Here is a 16,241-nt window from a genome sequence, read left to right on the forward strand (position 1 = left end):
TTAATATCACCAGCATATGACGTGATATTTGTTAATTTTATGGTAGCAGTACAATGAAAGACATGATAAATATAGAGAAAAATAATCTGAGTTACATTAAATATATATATCTATGTCTCATTACATACCGTAAATTCCAGACTATAAGCCGCTACTTTTTTCCCACGCTTTGAACACTGTGGCCTATACTACGGTGCGGCTAATGCATGTTTTTTTTTCATGCCGCCAAAAACATTTTGCCTCGTAACAGTAGACCAATAAAATTGATGAGTAGTTCACAGAGGTCCAATGAAATTGTACGATAAATCAAGCGCACTTTCACAATTAAATTATTGTAAATCAGTCATTTGTACTCACCCTCATCAACATGGAAAACACTCGAAGAAAAGCATATGATGCAGCTTTTAAGTTAAAGGCGATCAATCTGGCGGTTGAAGAAGGAGATCGAGCTGCTGCACATAATCTTGGCATAAATAAATCGATGTTGAGACGGTGGAGACGCCAGCGTGAAGAACTGAGTCAATGCAAAAAGACGACAAAAGCTTTCCGAGGTAATCATAGCAGATGGCCCGAACTTGAAAACTTTCTTGAAGACTGGGTTAACACACAGAGAGCAGGCGGCCGCGGTGTTTCCACCATGCAGATCAGACTGAAGGCTAAAGCAATCGCCACCAAAATGAAAATCGAAGATTTTAGAGGTGGGCCATCGTTGTGTTTTAGATTTATGAGACGAAAAGGCCTGTCCGTCAGGGTACGCACGACTCTGTGTCAGCAGCTCCCTCCCGACCACGAGGAACAACTTGCTAACTTCCGCACATTCACTCAAACAAAGATAGCGGAGAATTCCATCAGGCCAGATGATATCATAAATATGACCTTTGACGTTTGACCTGCCTCTCACTCGGACTGTTAATAAAAAAGGTGACTCGTCCATCACACTGAAAACAAGTGGCCATGCGAGAACGCACTTTACTTGTGTTCTGAGCTGCACAGCATCCGGACTAAAGCTTCCACTGATGGTGATTTTTTAAGCGGCTGACAATGAAAGTTCAGTGAAAGCTGCCATCAAGAGTACAAACTCAATTCCAGCTGTGATTCCTGGGGGCACCACGAAGTATTTGCAGCAACTGGACATCAGCGTGAACCGGGCATTTAAAGTGGCGCTGCACGTTGAGTGGGAGGCTTGGATGACGAGCGGCAAGAAATCCTTTACCAAAACAGGACACATGCGAAGAGCATCTTTAACTCAAGTCTGCCAGTGGATCCTAAATGCGTGGAGCGGTGTCACAACTTCCACCATCACCAGCGGGTTTCGAAAGGCTGGACTGCTGCGTGATGAAGAGGACCGCGTGCGCTCAAGTGAGAGCGACAACGAAGAGACTGAAGTGAGTGATGAGATCCTGAGGTTTTATTCAATTCGGACACTGAAGGACTTTGATTGTTTTAGTGCGCAGGAGGAAGATGAAGAAGGCGATCAATAACTTTTCCTGGTAGGCTGCAGTATATATATTTTTTTTAACCAGTAGTTAGGAGATATTGGAATGTTGTTCGTGCACTGTTCAGTAAAAAAGTATACGCAACGTAATTTGTGTGTTACCGCTACGTATGTATATTTAAAAGTAGCTGTGTTACAGGCACTGTTCAAAAAAAAGCATTTGCAATATATATTTGTTTGTTACCATACAGATTTAATTAAAAGTTAAAAAATCCTCACGTGTGATATCTTTCTGTATAAATATCTGATATTACAACGTGGGACACCTGCGGTTTAAAATCCGGTGCAGCTTGTACAAGTACAAAATTGATTTTCTTTCTAAAATTAGAGTGTGTGGCTTTTAATCAGGTGCGCTCTGTAGTCTGGAATCTACGGTAGTTATGTTAAAATAGGTAGTGCAAAGTAACAGAAATAAAAAAGTAGTGAAGTAGTGTTCACAGGTTCAATGTCTGTTTAGAATTTGGATGGCAGAGGGTAAGAACCTATTCCTGAATCACTGAGTGTGTGCCTTCAGGCTTCTGTACCTCCTTCCCAATAGTAGCACCATGAAGATGGTATGTCTTGGGTGGTGGAGTCCTTAATGATGGACACTACCTTTCTAAGGCACCACTCCTTGAAGATGTCTTGGATACTATGGAGGCTGGTGCCCAAGATAGAGCTGACTAATTTTACAATCTTGGGCCTCATCATCTTCAAAATACATGTGATGTCTTTTATACTGAATGGTAGAAATTTTCTGTGTACAAATGTGAAGTCAACTTAATCCGAGTACAGTCACACATTGTGTTTCGTGCACTCCTGTAGATGTGCTTTTCCCCCAGCAGGGTTCGAGTATAGAATTTGGCTGCTTGTAGAGTTCTGCATAGAGTGGCACAGGCCTCCAGTGAAGCAGTGTGTGAACTCAAATGTTATTGTGTGAATGAAGTCACTGGAGAAAAGTACTGGTAGATATGAAGCAGCTTCTTTATTCAACAAAATCAGATACAGCAGGCATCTTATGGAGACGCTTTTGGTCAAAAGGTCTCACCGGCCTAATGTGGGGCGCAATATTTTATGTGCTAAACATTAAAAGACTATTTGATATTTACCATGATTTCTTTGAAACTACGCACAAGCTGCACCTCCTGATTCGCACCCACACCACAGACATTGAAATGAATTTTAATCAGCATTGTGTGGTTTGTGATTCACAGCTTTTAGGAACCTGTTGTTCTACAACTTACATTCAGATTTGAAGATTGTTGGCTGGAGTTGTTTGCTAAATGTAAATGTGCCAAACCCAAAAAATCCATTTTCATGGCCCTCCTGGACAAAATTGGTTCCAGAAAAGGCCACCCTTAAGGAAGATCTACTCAAATAAACCATAGAAATATCCCCCCATTAATTCATCTGTTTCTACATCAACCCTATCATCCCTAAATCACTAACTACAAAATGCTAAATAGTGAGATTGGTCCCAGAAATTTGAACAGCAGTCTTTGGAAATGCAGCTTCGTTCATATACCTGTTGACTCTTCCCCTGCTGGCCGATTGCATCTCACCCCTTCATACTCTGGTCACTGAAACTCTCTTTTTCCAGGGGCACCAGCAAGCTAAATGCATGAGGCTCACAGATGTGCAAGAAAGGGTTGGGGTGTTCTCTATTTGAATGACTGCAAGGACCTCTCCTTAGTGGCACCCCCTTCTGAACAATCCAGTCAGTCGCTGGCCAGGTTGCTGAAAGGGCTCGGCTCATTTGTATTCACTCCCCATTCAGGCTGGGGATGACCATCTTCAGAGGCCATGTGCAATTGTCTGGAATGCTATCAAAGTTGTGGAATCTACTGTCTCTGCTTTAACTTAAGTCCCTCCCTATCTATTTTCCCCAATATATTTTTTATTCTATGCTTTTTTGCTACCATCTACCTTTGCAACCAACCTTCATTACAGAGTACCATTACCATTACACTTCAGCATGCTGTTCAGGAGATTCTGTCAGTGCTGTCATTGTCTTCTGCTTTTGATTTGCTGTGGATGTATTTCCATCAACTTGTGGTCAGGTCTGGTGTAGCTGGCTAGTTCTTTTAAGCACTCTGTAATAACATGTTTACTTGGTATGGTTGATTCCCTGCTCTCTCTATGGGAGCAACAAGAAGGTGAGTTGTACAGTTTAACCTGCATCCAGTGTTTCCATTGGCTGCCTCGACAAATCTGTACACAGACACAAGTGTCATTTGTTAAAAGTACCATCTGCGGTCCTATCCATCTGAGAGCAAACCCTGCCCTTTCAGGCAGCACCCTCACCATGACACCGTCACTTGGCTGTGGAAGGATCTTTCCCTTTGGCTCTCTCTGATCAGCAACATGATGCTGTTGTTTTGTTCAGTCTTTCAACACTAAGTTGGTTACAAAGGTGTTTCACATACTGTGTCATTCTATCCCTGTAAGCCTCAGGCTCCCCACAACACGTAATTACCCCATAAGGGAGTTGCATTGTTCGACCCATCAACAATTTGTAAGATCTGAAACCTAGCATGCAGTTGAGGTTTGGTCATAATCTCATCAGGATTCCTGGTAATACATCAACCCATGTCTTACCAGTTTCAGCTAGGGCTTTGGCTAAAGCTTTCTTGATTGTTTGGTTCATCCTTTCTACCATTCCTGAACTCTTGAGGGTGGTAGGGTATGTGGAATTGTTGTCAAATCCCTCACAGTCAATACATTTCCTTCATCACTTTCGCTGTGAAATGTGCTGTCTGATCCGAGTCTACCTAGACTGGGGTTCCCCACCTTGGGAGGACCTCAACTACAATCCATGCAGTGGTGTTGGGGAAAGCCTCTACTCACTGGGTGAAGTGGTCCATAATTATTAGAATCTTTTCTCCCTGCTTTTTGGCAGGGGCCCCATGGAGTCCATCTTGATGTTTTCCCAGGGTCCCTTCAGCCATGCTGGTTTGCCATCTGTAGCTTTACTGGGGTTATGCTGAGCATAAATGATACAACGCGGCAGAACTTCTCATCATCCCCGCCTATCCCTGGCCACCACCAGTCCTGCCAGAGGGCTGTGATCATGCTCTGCCTTCCCTGATGCATCACCCCATGATATAGCTTCAATAGCATATGCCTAATACATGGTGGTACCACGACTCCTTCCTCCCCATGTGTCCAGCTCCCATCTGCTCCCACCTTTGCTTCCTTGCTCCTTCTGCCTCCACCTCTTCATGTAATTTTACTAAACTGCCTTCCATCATTTCTTTATGCACATTTGCAATTTAATTTCCTCTTGTTCCTCTGCTACCTTCTTTGTAGTAATGTCTGCCCACTCATTTCCTTTCTGCTTCATACTATCCCCTTTCTGGTGAGCTTTTATTTTAATCACTGCCACCTCTGCTGGCAGACTCACTGCTTTCAGCAGTTGTTGTATTAGGTCATCGTGCTGAATACCTGCCCTTCTACTATCAGTGTCTGCTCTCAGCCTCCTGTATTCAGGGGCTCTACAATGGTATGGGGTGTATGTAGTATGAGTTGGCCCATCAGTACAACAGGTCCACTTAATCGCACTGCTCACACAATGCAGTCTGAAGCTGCTATACAGCATAGAAGTCCTAATAAAATGGGTGTCTTTTTCCTTGAATAATAGGCCTCTGGCATTCTTGTGTCCTCATGGTCCTGCACTACTACTGCATTGTGGCACCCTTCCTCATTGCTGCAGTATAGGTGTAAAGGGCAAGCCGCATCTGATCATTTTAGTGCTGGGCTTTCTTGATATTTGTAAAAGCCTTTTCCTCATCTCGCCCCCATCTTACTTCATTCAGAGGGGCTTCCCTCTTTTAATCAAGGCCTGCATCAGAGCCACTAGTGCTGAGAACCCTGATATGAAATGATGGCAGCAATTAAGTAAACCAATTACTTTCCTCACTTGCCTTAACGTTTACTAGGCTGGGTATGAAGCTGATTGCCAAACATCCTTGGACTAGTAGATAAATGGAGGGGTAGGTAGTGCTGAGGAAGCAATGTGATTGCAACGGGACTTAAACAAATCAGAAGAATGGGCAAAAAAGTGGCAGATGGAATAGTGTTTGGAAATGTATGCTAATGCATTTTGGTAAAAGGAACAATAGTGCATTTATTTCAAGGGGAATAGACTAAAAGCAACGAGATAACGCTGAGCCTTTATAAGACACTAGTCAGGCTGCGCTTGGAGTATTGTCAACAGCTTTGGGCCCCACAGCTCAGAAAGGATGTGTTGTCGTTGGAGGGAGCCCTAAGGAGGTTCTTGAGGATGATTCCAGGAATGAAGGAGTTAACATATGAGGAGCGTTTGGCAGCTTTGAGCCAGTACACACTGGCATTTAGAAGAATGTGTGGGGGATCTCATTGGAACCGACTGAATGTTGAAAGGACTAGAAAGGGTGGATGCGGAGAGGATGTTTCCTACGGTGGGTGGGGGGGGGGGTCCAGAACTAGAGGGCACAACCTCAATATTGAGAGGTGACCTTTTAGAACAGAGGTAAGGAGGAATTTTTTCACCCAGAGAGTAGTGAATCTGTGGAATGCTCTGCCACAGACTGCAGTGGAGGCCAGGTCCGTGCGTATATTTAGGGCGGAAGTTGGTAGTTTCCAATCGATCAGGGCATCAAAGAATATGGTGAGGAAAATGGGGTGGAGTGAGATACGGGATCAGCCATGTTGGAATGGCAGAGCCATCTCGATGGGCTGAATGGCCCAATTCTGCTCCTATGCTTTGTCATCTGCCCTCCTTCCTCTCCTGGAAAAAGTGTAGCCTATATGCTGTATGGTTTGCTTTCCCTGTGTGGACTGTCCTCATCTCTCAGTATCTCTAAAACACTGGCTATTGCCCCTAAGTGAACTGCTTCATTTTCCAAAGCAATTAGTAAACCATCTATATATTGTAAGCTGGTTGACTGGTAGGTTGAGCTGTTCCAAAGTCTGTGCCATGACCTTAATGAAAATGGCTGGGCTATTGTGGAATCCCTGGGGGAGTCTGGTCCACCCAGGGTGAAGGCAAATCAGTCTTGGGACTCAGGTGCTAAGGTTAGTCCCCAAAATCCATTAGCGATTTTCAGGACTAAAAAAGCTTTATGTTCTGTAGACAGGCCATTCAAGATTGTTGCAGGGCTCATCACTGTGGGTGCGATCTTGGCATGGTCTTATTAAGGGCTGTATAGTCTATTGTTAATTGATATGATCCATCTGGCTTTTTTACTGGCCATACAGGTGACTTTCACCTGTTTTCCTTCTTTTTTAGACACTTCCTCCAACCATGTCCTGATAGGCCACAGCTGAAGTATATCAACTCCTTTACCCTCCCATGTCTATCCAGTAGTTCCTTGCCTCGTGCCCTAGCTACACAAACCCTCTGTGACATTAGAGCAGCTGCATCCACTATAGCCACTTTACGATTTCTTTTGTACTTTCTTCGGTCTAACTCACTGGCCCATGAAACTATTGCAGAGTAAGTCCCACCATTATGCCTAAATCTGAAACTTCCTGGTGGGCCGAGCTCAGGCCTTCCTTCATCATTTACAGGAAATGGGATTGATCCCCCTTGGATTATCCAACCCAGAATACTCTAAATATGCTTGATATTTACATTTTGCATAATCCATCAGCTCTTTGAATCACTGCCATTATTGTTCCCCAGTTATTCTCACCTGGGGAATTCTTTCCTGGTAGTTGCCCATATACCATCCACACCCCCTGGGCCATACTATTCCACATAATCCTTGGGCACTTCGCTTTTACCAACACGTGCATATCTTTCGGGTGCATCTGGTGAATTTCAACTACTTACTCGAGCTTGTGCTGGAATCCAAATTCTCACATTATGGATGTACATAATCAGAAACAAGGGCTGGCTTGAACCATCGGTGTTCTTCATCTGACATTCAGTAGGTGGTATCCTGACATGTACATCTGAGTAAATCCTCTCCCTGAAATACCTCGCTACTACGCAATGATGGGTACAGTTAAACAGCGTATACTTAAAACTGCAGAGTATGTACTCTGCAATCTGTCACTTTTGAGTGCCTGAACTCATGATACCTGCAGCATACTCTCAAAATGCATATACTAAAATGTAGGCCCCTCCAGATCGAGTGTACATGCTTCCACTGGCATCCCAAACCTTCAATAACCACCTTTCACAACTGGTGGCTCCATCTCACGAAATCAACACACAAAGTTTCGTCTCTTACATAAGCACACATGTACACACACACTGCTTTTACGTCTACTAGTTCAGCTCTCCATGTTCATGATATCTCAGGTTCCTGTATACAGATTCATGTATGAGTGCTAATTTTAAAAATGCTCATCCACTTAGACTGCTAAGATTGCTGACCACACGATGGCTCACACAAAGTTATTCCAGTGTTGTGTGAGTGAAATCACCAGAGAAAAGTACTGGTAGCTATGAAGCATTTACCATGCTTTCTTTGAAACTACTCACAAACTTCAGACCTCCTGCTTCGCACCCACACCACAGACATCGAAATGAATTTTAACTAGCATTGTCTGCTCTGTGTTTTTGGTTTTTGGGAATTTAAATCTACAATTTACATTCAGATTTGAAGTTTGATGGCTGGAGTCGTTTGCTTAATGTAAATGTGCTTAATCCAAAAATCGCTAATACTTGTGAGAAACGATGGCATGCCTGGAACAGAATGCCTGTGGTTCATCCTGTAGAGTTAATTCAGTCCTAATTTCATATCTTCTTCAAAGCCAAAACAAAGATTCTACTGTTATCACAACTTGCATTGTCTGATGTCATTTTTATATGTAACATTTTCATCAAAATTAATATGTTCTTATTTAAAGTTTTGTTTATTTCAGTTGCGATAACCCCTTCATCAAACCCCTAGTATTCAGTAATGTGGATGTTCTTACAAAGATGCTTCTGCTCCTTGATTGGTTTACTGTGGATTTTCCTAAAAGTGGATTTGAATTTCCTGCTCCTTACTTAACAGATACATGGGTTCTCTTCCAGGCAATGCTGGATGTTGTAATAAACCTTCAGTTTCACTATATTGAAAAACTTTGGCAAACATTCTGGCATTCATCTCCCTCTGCTTGTGATGGTGCTTCTGTCACTTCAATCAGGTAAGAAAATTTCAAAGCTTCCCAACAATGCATTCTTTATTGCACCACTGTGAAAACCGATCTGTGAACTGAGAATTCCTTATATAGCGCTCATCCATTGGGAGCACAGACAGACAGACGTACTTTATTGATCCCCAGAGAAATCGGGTTTCGTTACAGTTGCACCAACCAAGAATAGAGTAGAAATATAACAAAATAAAACCAAAAATAATTAAATGATAATAAGTAAATTATGCCAAGTGGAAATAAGGCCAGGACCAACCTATTGGCTCAGAGGGGAGGAGTTGTAAAGTTTGATGGCCACAGGCAGGAATGACTTCTTATGACGCTCAGTGTTGCATCTCGGTGGAATGAGTCTCTTGCTGAATGTACTCCTGTGCCTAACTAGTACATTATGGAGTGGATGGGAGACATTGTCCAAGATGGCATGCAACTTGGACAGCATCCTCAAGTATGTAATTCTTAGTGTGCCCCTTATTTTTAATTTGAATGATTGTGTAATATATTTAATCGTTTTAATAATATTTGTATAATAAATCCATTATATTTAATGACTGGATGGCCATGGATTGCAATTACAGCACAGTGTACTCAGCCACTGGTGAATTAATTGCTACTAGTTTGCATATGCTCAAGATGTATGCTTCTCACCCCACAACCTCTTGCACCAAATACTCATAGTGATACTGTCCTGGCTGAGACAGATCAATTCTTTTAAGAGGGACATTTTGTAATATTTTGAGGTCTTGCTATGAAATTGACCTTTTGTTGGTGTATTATTTATTGCATATCCCTAACTGCCGCTGATCTGAGCTGGCAAGTAAGAATTAACAGAAATGCTAGTTTGGAGTAACACGTACAGTAATTTGGACTGGGTTTGGATAGCAATTTACAGTAGATCTTTGAAGAATATGGTGAAACAGATGGATTTTCATAACACCGATAGTTTTATGGTTACAATTACTTTTTATTTTATCTAAGTGATATAACTGTTGAAAAAGTTAACACCCTCTTCATTGGTGAAACTAACAACCTAGTTTCTAGCTTCTGAGACATGATAATACCTGTGATGTACATAAAAGCATAATTGATCAAGGTGGCACTGTACTTGCTCAGCTCCTACTGTGGCATTTAAACTCGTGTCCCTGGATTAATGGTTGGGAATTTTGATTACTAGTCCAGTAACCAAACCATTTTCCTCACACTGCCAAATTTTATCATTTGTTCCTCTGTGTGATGTTCACAGGGCTTAGGTGCATAAAGGAATTTTGACATTTTTGAATCAAAATTCATGTTCCATGCTTTTACATTATTGCAATGGTTAGCAACCTGTTAGCTTATTCATGTAATTGAACAGAGGACCAGCAACAAATTTTGGAAATGACATGTCTCTGTAGTTGTGTTTTCCTTCAAACTTCAATTTACGGCACACAAATCACTGAGCTATTTGTAAGCATTTCCCGGTGGAATATTGACAATGCATGGTTCACTTTCTACCTGTTGTATTTATTTATGAAGTATTTTGTGCTTCTTATTATATAGTGAAGAGGAAAGTGAGTCTGTTTTCCCCAAAGCTAAGCTCATCAGTCTCTGTAAGTTTGAGCCCATCATTAAGTGGATGCGAAACTGCGATCATGTGCTGTACCAGGCACTAGTGGAAATTCTGATTCCTGATGTTCTGCGGCCTGTCCCTAGTAAGTTACTTATAATTATCAATTTCCTTTAGTACTTTTGCATTCAAATCATTATCAAAGGAGTTGACACACATAGTTCATTCTCTTTGGATAAGTATTATTGATATTTAGAATCATGGAGCAGTCTCTTACGTCTTCATTTAGAATCATAGAATTGTTATGCAAAGGAGGATACCATTTAGCCCATTGAGTACTTGATAGCTTTCTGTGCGGCAATCCAATTAATACCATTTCCCTGCCATTTTTGTCAAAGCACTAAAAATTATTTTCCCTCAAGTGCTTATACAATTCCTCTTAATGCATGTATTGTTGCAGAAATCTCGACGTACTGACAGAATTCACTATGTTTTGGATGTAAATTAGTCTATTTATCCAAATATAGGTAGAAGCTAAAATGCCCACCAAGATGATGCTGCCTTTGGTCCATGCTGTTGATCTTTGCTTTTTGATTTTTACTTCACACAAAGGGCTTATGTGCTATTCACACTGGAGTCAAAAATCTTTCACTTTATCAATAAGTAATGCCAATATGTCTTATTATCTCTGTAGGTGCTTTGACCCAAGCTATTCGGAATTTTGCCAAAAGTTTGGAGGGATGGCTAATGAATGCAATGAGTGGCTTCCCTCAGCAGATGGTTCGGACAAAGGTAAAACTTTGTGATAATCCAATACTGCTGCTCCTTGCGCCATTCTCAAAATTTCACCTGTCAGATTTTAGTGTGAGTAAACTGAATCCAAATTTTCAATTCTCATAGGAGTTTTATTTTGTAACTACTTAAATAAAAATAGATCCGTATATTCTTCCAAATTCAAGTTTTCTGTAAGCTAGCTGGATACAGACAAAAAACAAGAGCAGAGTTTGAGAAAAATGTGGAAGATTTCTTATGTCCACAAGTCGTATAAACAAAGGATGAAATCTAAGTCAATAAGGGAAATTCATTTTTAGCATTACTGACAAGGTCAGCATTTTTGCCCATCTATAATTACCCTCAAGAAGGTGTTGGTGAGTAACCTTCTTGAACAGCTACAACCTTTCTGGTGAAGGTAATCCTTATAGCTTTTAATCCAGGCAGCATCCTGATCTTCTCCACCCTCTCCAAAGCCACAGTATACTTAATGTAACCAGAATAGTACACAATTCTCTAAGTGCAGCTGAACTGAAGTTTTATATAGATGCAACATAAGACCATAAGCCATAGGAGCAGAATTATGCTATTCAGCCCATCGAGTCTGCTCTGCTACTCCATCATGGCTGATCCCAGATCCCACTCAACCCATACTGCTTCCTCGCCATATCTTTTGATGCCCTGAGGGATCTGAAAACTATCATCTTTTGCCATAAATGTACCCACTGACTTGATAGTCTGTGGTAGAGCATTCCACAGATTCACTACTCTGGCTAAAAAAATTCCTCCTTACCTCTGTTCTAAAAGGTCACCCCTCAATTTTGAGACTGGACCTTGGAGTTCTAGATACCACCACCATAGAAAATCCTCTTCACATCCATCCTATATAGTCCTTTCAACATTAGGTAGGTCCCCCATGCATTCTTCTAAATTCCATTAAGTACAGGCCCAAAGCTACCAAATGCTCCTGACTTGCTGACTCTTGTTCTCAATGCCCAGACCAAACAGAAAGCCCTTAAGTCTCTCCACTTCCTTCTGGACAACTGCCTAACCAGTACCACCACCTCCTTTTGTCTGGCAGAACTGGTTCTCACTCTCAACAATTTATCTTTCCGACTTTTTCCAAACCAAAGACTGCATTAATGCACCCATGTTGAGATCGTCAATTTTGTCAACTTTGCTTCAAACTTCCACCCTGCCTCAAGTTTACTTGGTCCACCTCTGACACCTCTCTCCCCTTTCTCAATCTCTGTCTCCATCTCTGGCTATTTGCTGACATCTTTTACAAATCTACTGATTCTCACAATTATCTTAACTATTCTTCTTCCCAATTTATCACTTGTAAAATGCTATTCCCATCTCCTATTTCCTCCATTTCTGTTCACAGGATGAGACTTTCCATTCTAGAAGAAGGGGGTTTCTCTACCACCACCATTGATACTGTCCCAATCCACATCTCCTCCATTTCCCACACATCTGCCGTCACCCTATCCTCTCAGTGTTGTAACAGGGATAGCATTCCCCTTGTCCTTACTGACCACCAGACAAACTACCTTATCCAGTACATAATTTTCTGCAATGCCCACCATCTCCACTGGGATCCTATCTCTAAGCACATCTTTCACACCCACAGCTCCCCCTCCTTTCTGTAGGAATCTCTCTCTAAAGGACTCCCTTGCCCACTCATCCCTGTCCACTGAGATCCTACCTGACACATCACTGCAACAATACAAGAGCTACACTTGCCCTACACCTTCTCCCCCACCACCATTTAGGACCCAGATTAGACCTTCCAGGTAAGGCAGTGTTTCACCCTCTGTCCAGGTTAACTACTATATCTGATGCTCCTGGTAGCTTCCTCTACAACAGTGAGTTCCACTGTAGATTGGGGGACTGCTTCATCAAGCACCTGCCACAAAAAGCAAGATTTCCTGGTGGCTACCCATTTCATTTGGGCTTACTATTCCCATACTGATGTCTGTCCGTAGCTGCTTCTACTGCCATGATGATGCCAAACTCAGGTTGGAGGAGCATTTCCTCATATTCCACCTGTTCATCCACCTATTTTCGTATCATTTGCAAACTTTGCAACAAAGCCATCAATTCCATCATCCAAATCATTCACATACAACCTAAAAAGCATTGTTCTCAACATAGACCCCTGTGGAACACCACTAGCCAACTTTTATTCCCGCTCTTCGCCTCCTGCCAATCAGCCTCTGCTTTATCCATGTTAGAATCTTTCCTATAATACCATATAGCTTGTTAAGCAGCCTTATGTGTGGCATCTGGTCAAAGGCCTTCTGAAAATCCAAGTACACAACATCGACCAATTCTCCTTTGTCTATCTTGCGTATCTTCAAAGAATTCTAACAGATTCATCAGGCAAGATTTTCTGTTTTATCATGTGCCACCAATTACCTCAAAACCACATCCTTAAGAATCAACTCCAACATCTTCCTAACAACTGATGTCAGAATAACTGACCTGTAATTTCCTTTCTTCTGGCTTTTATGGTAGCTTTGATTTCTCTTGTTAGCCATAGTTGTGTGATCTTGCCTTTATAATGCTAATTCCTCTTTGGATGTATATATCCTGTCTCTTCCAAATTACTTCCAAAACTCCAGCCATTTCTGCTCTGTTGTAATCTTCACCAATTTTCTTCTCCAATAAATTCTGGCCAACTCCTCTGTCATGCCTCTAATTCCCTTTACTCCACTGTAATATAATTACATCTGACTTTAGCTTCTCCTTATAAAATTTCAGGGTGAATTCAAATTTATTATGATCACTTGCCCCGAGGGTTTTTTCTTACCTTAAACTAATCAATTCTGGTTCATTGCTCAACACGCATTTCAGAATGGCTGATCCCCTCGTGGGCTTAACCACGAGCTTCTCTAAAAAGCCATCTCATAGGCTTTCTAGAAATTCCACCTCTTTGAATCCAGCACCAACCTGATTTTCCCAATCTACCTGCATATTAAAATTCCCCATGACTATTGTAACATTGCCCTTTTGGCATGCATCTCCCATTGTAATTTGTAGACCACATCCTTATTATTCTTTGGTGGTCTGTTTACAACTCCCATCAAGGTCTTTTTACCCTTGCAGTTCCTTAGCAGTATCCACAATGACTCACCACATAAGATGACCTTATGTCATCTGTTTTTAATGATTTGATTTCATTTTTTTTACCAACAGAGCAACGGCACCCCTTCCGCTCACCTGATACAACATGTATCCTTGGACGTTAAGTTCCCAGCTATAATCTTCATTTAGGCATGATTCAGTGATGCCTACATCAACATATATACATATCGACATCAACAATCTGTAACTGTGCTACAAGTTTATCACCTTATTCCATATACTGTGTGCATTCAAATATAACGCTTTCAGTCCTATATTCGCCCTTTTTGGTTTTTCCCTCCTTTTATGTTGCAGCTCATCCTGTTGACTGTAATTTTGCTCTGTTATCAGCTTCTCCTTGCTAGGAATCTCACTGCACATTGACTCTGTTTGTAAACCTCATCTTCAGCACTCACCCTGCCACATTAGTTTTACCCAAACAATAGATCCTTTGATCTTTCCCACCTATCACCACCCAGCTTCTTACTTCATTTCTGCCTTCCCCCTCACCTGGTCTTACCTATCATCTGCCAGCATGTACCATCTCCTCTCCCTACCTTCATATTCTGACTTCTTGATTTCCAGTCATGATGAAGGTTCTCAGCCTGAAATGTCCCCTGCTATTATCCACCATAGGTGCTGCATGACTTGTCGAGTTCCTTCAGCCTTTCATGTGTGTTGCTCTAGATTCCCAGTATCTGCAAATTCTCTTGCTTAAACATGCTGTATGCCTTCTTTACCATCTCATTGACTTGCTTGGCCACTTCCATTGAGCTGTGGACTTGGAGCCCAAGATCCCTCTTTACATCAGTGCCTTTAACTCTATGCTTTCTTCATACATTTGACCATCCACAGGGCAACAGTTTACGCTGGCTTAGATTAAACTGCATCTGCTTTTTCTCTGTCCATATCTGTAACTGATCTATATTTTGTTGTATTGCTTGACAACCCTCTGCACTGTACACAGCTCCAGTAATCTTAATCTACTAACCTACCCATCTGCATGTTCATCCAAGTTATTTATATATGTCACAAACAACAGAGGTCAGGCACCAATCCCAGCAGAGTACCACAGGTCATGGGCTGCCAGCCAGTTACACTCTGTTTTCTATGGGCAAAACAGTTCTGAATCCAAACTGTCAACTCATTGTGGATCTCATGTATCTTAGTCTTCTGTGTGAGGATATACCTTCATTATTCATTGAAGTATAAAGTCATATTGTCTCCAAAGTGAGCCCAGTTTTTCCATGTGTTTATATTTTGCAGTCTTTGTTTCTTTGGAACATTTTTTTAATCCAGTTGAGATGTTGGTGCTGTGAAATGCAATTGATCCACTTTGAGCATGGTTTGTTGACTAGTTTGTTTCCTTTGAAGGTGGGAGTAGTAAGTGCCTTTGCACAAACATTGCGTAGGTACACATCCCTGAACCACCTTGCACAAGCTGCCAGAGCAGTACTACAGAATACATCGCAGATTAACCAGATGCTCAGTGACCTCAACCGTGTTGACTTTGCCAACGTACAGGTGAGTTCATCCCTCTGGATTATTACTGTGCACTGTAATATCGTGTGCTCTTTCCCCACCTCTCATCTCCAATCACAAATACCAATAGCTGTAAATTAAAATTAAGGCAAGTTGAACAAGTTAGGTCTTTATTTTTTGGAGTGTAGAAGGTTGAGGGGGACTTGATAGAGATATTTAAAATTATGAGGGGGATAGATAGAGTTGATGTGGAGTGGCTTTTTCCATTGCGAGTAGGGGAGATTCAAGCAAGAGGACATGAGTCGAGAGTTAAAGGGCAAAAGTTTAGGGGTAACACGAGGGGGAACTTCTTTACTCAGAGAGTGTGTGGTAGAGGCAGGTTCAATTTTGTCATTTAGAAAAAAAATTGGATAGGTATATGAACAGGAAAGAATGGAGGGTTATGGCAGGTAGGTGGGACTAGGTGAGAGTAAACGTTTGGCATGGACTAGAAGGGCCGAGATGGCCTGTTTCTGTGCTGCAATTGTTATATGGTTATATGTTCAGCTGCTAAATCAGCTTGCTTCTTCCTCTGCTGCCATTTTCACCTTTTCTTCACACAGATTTGTACTTCCCCATTAACCCATGAAATCCACCACTTGCTGTTTGTAATCCTATCCCAGCATGCTCTTGATTGTTTTATTTCATATTTCACAATGATGATTGAAAAAGTGT

The 16,241-nt window shown here is 41.7% G+C and overlaps 1 protein-coding gene across 10 annotated transcripts in view; it reads left to right on the forward strand.

The window, feature by feature from the left end:
• The window catches only part of LOC132406298 (DNA-binding protein RFX2-like), a 219,634-nt gene that overhangs the window by 164,612 nt on the left and 38,781 nt on the right, over positions 1-16,241 (forward strand). For all 10 annotated transcript variants that reach the window (XM_059991762.1, XM_059991766.1, XM_059991758.1 and 7 more), the window contains 4 exons: positions 8,484-8,596; positions 10,139-10,290; positions 10,840-10,937; positions 15,420-15,569. In XM_059991762.1, coding sequence (XP_059847745.1) covers positions 8,484-8,596; positions 10,139-10,290; positions 10,840-10,937; positions 15,420-15,569 — 513 coding nt within the window. The remainder of the gene's footprint in view (positions 1-8,483; positions 8,597-10,138; positions 10,291-10,839; positions 10,938-15,419; positions 15,570-16,241) is intronic.

Source organism: Hypanus sabinus, chromosome 16 (genome assembly GCF_030144855.1).
Source record: "Hypanus sabinus isolate sHypSab1 chromosome 16, sHypSab1.hap1, whole genome shotgun sequence".
Classification (NCBI taxonomy): domain Eukaryota; kingdom Metazoa; phylum Chordata; class Chondrichthyes; order Myliobatiformes; family Dasyatidae; genus Hypanus; species Hypanus sabinus.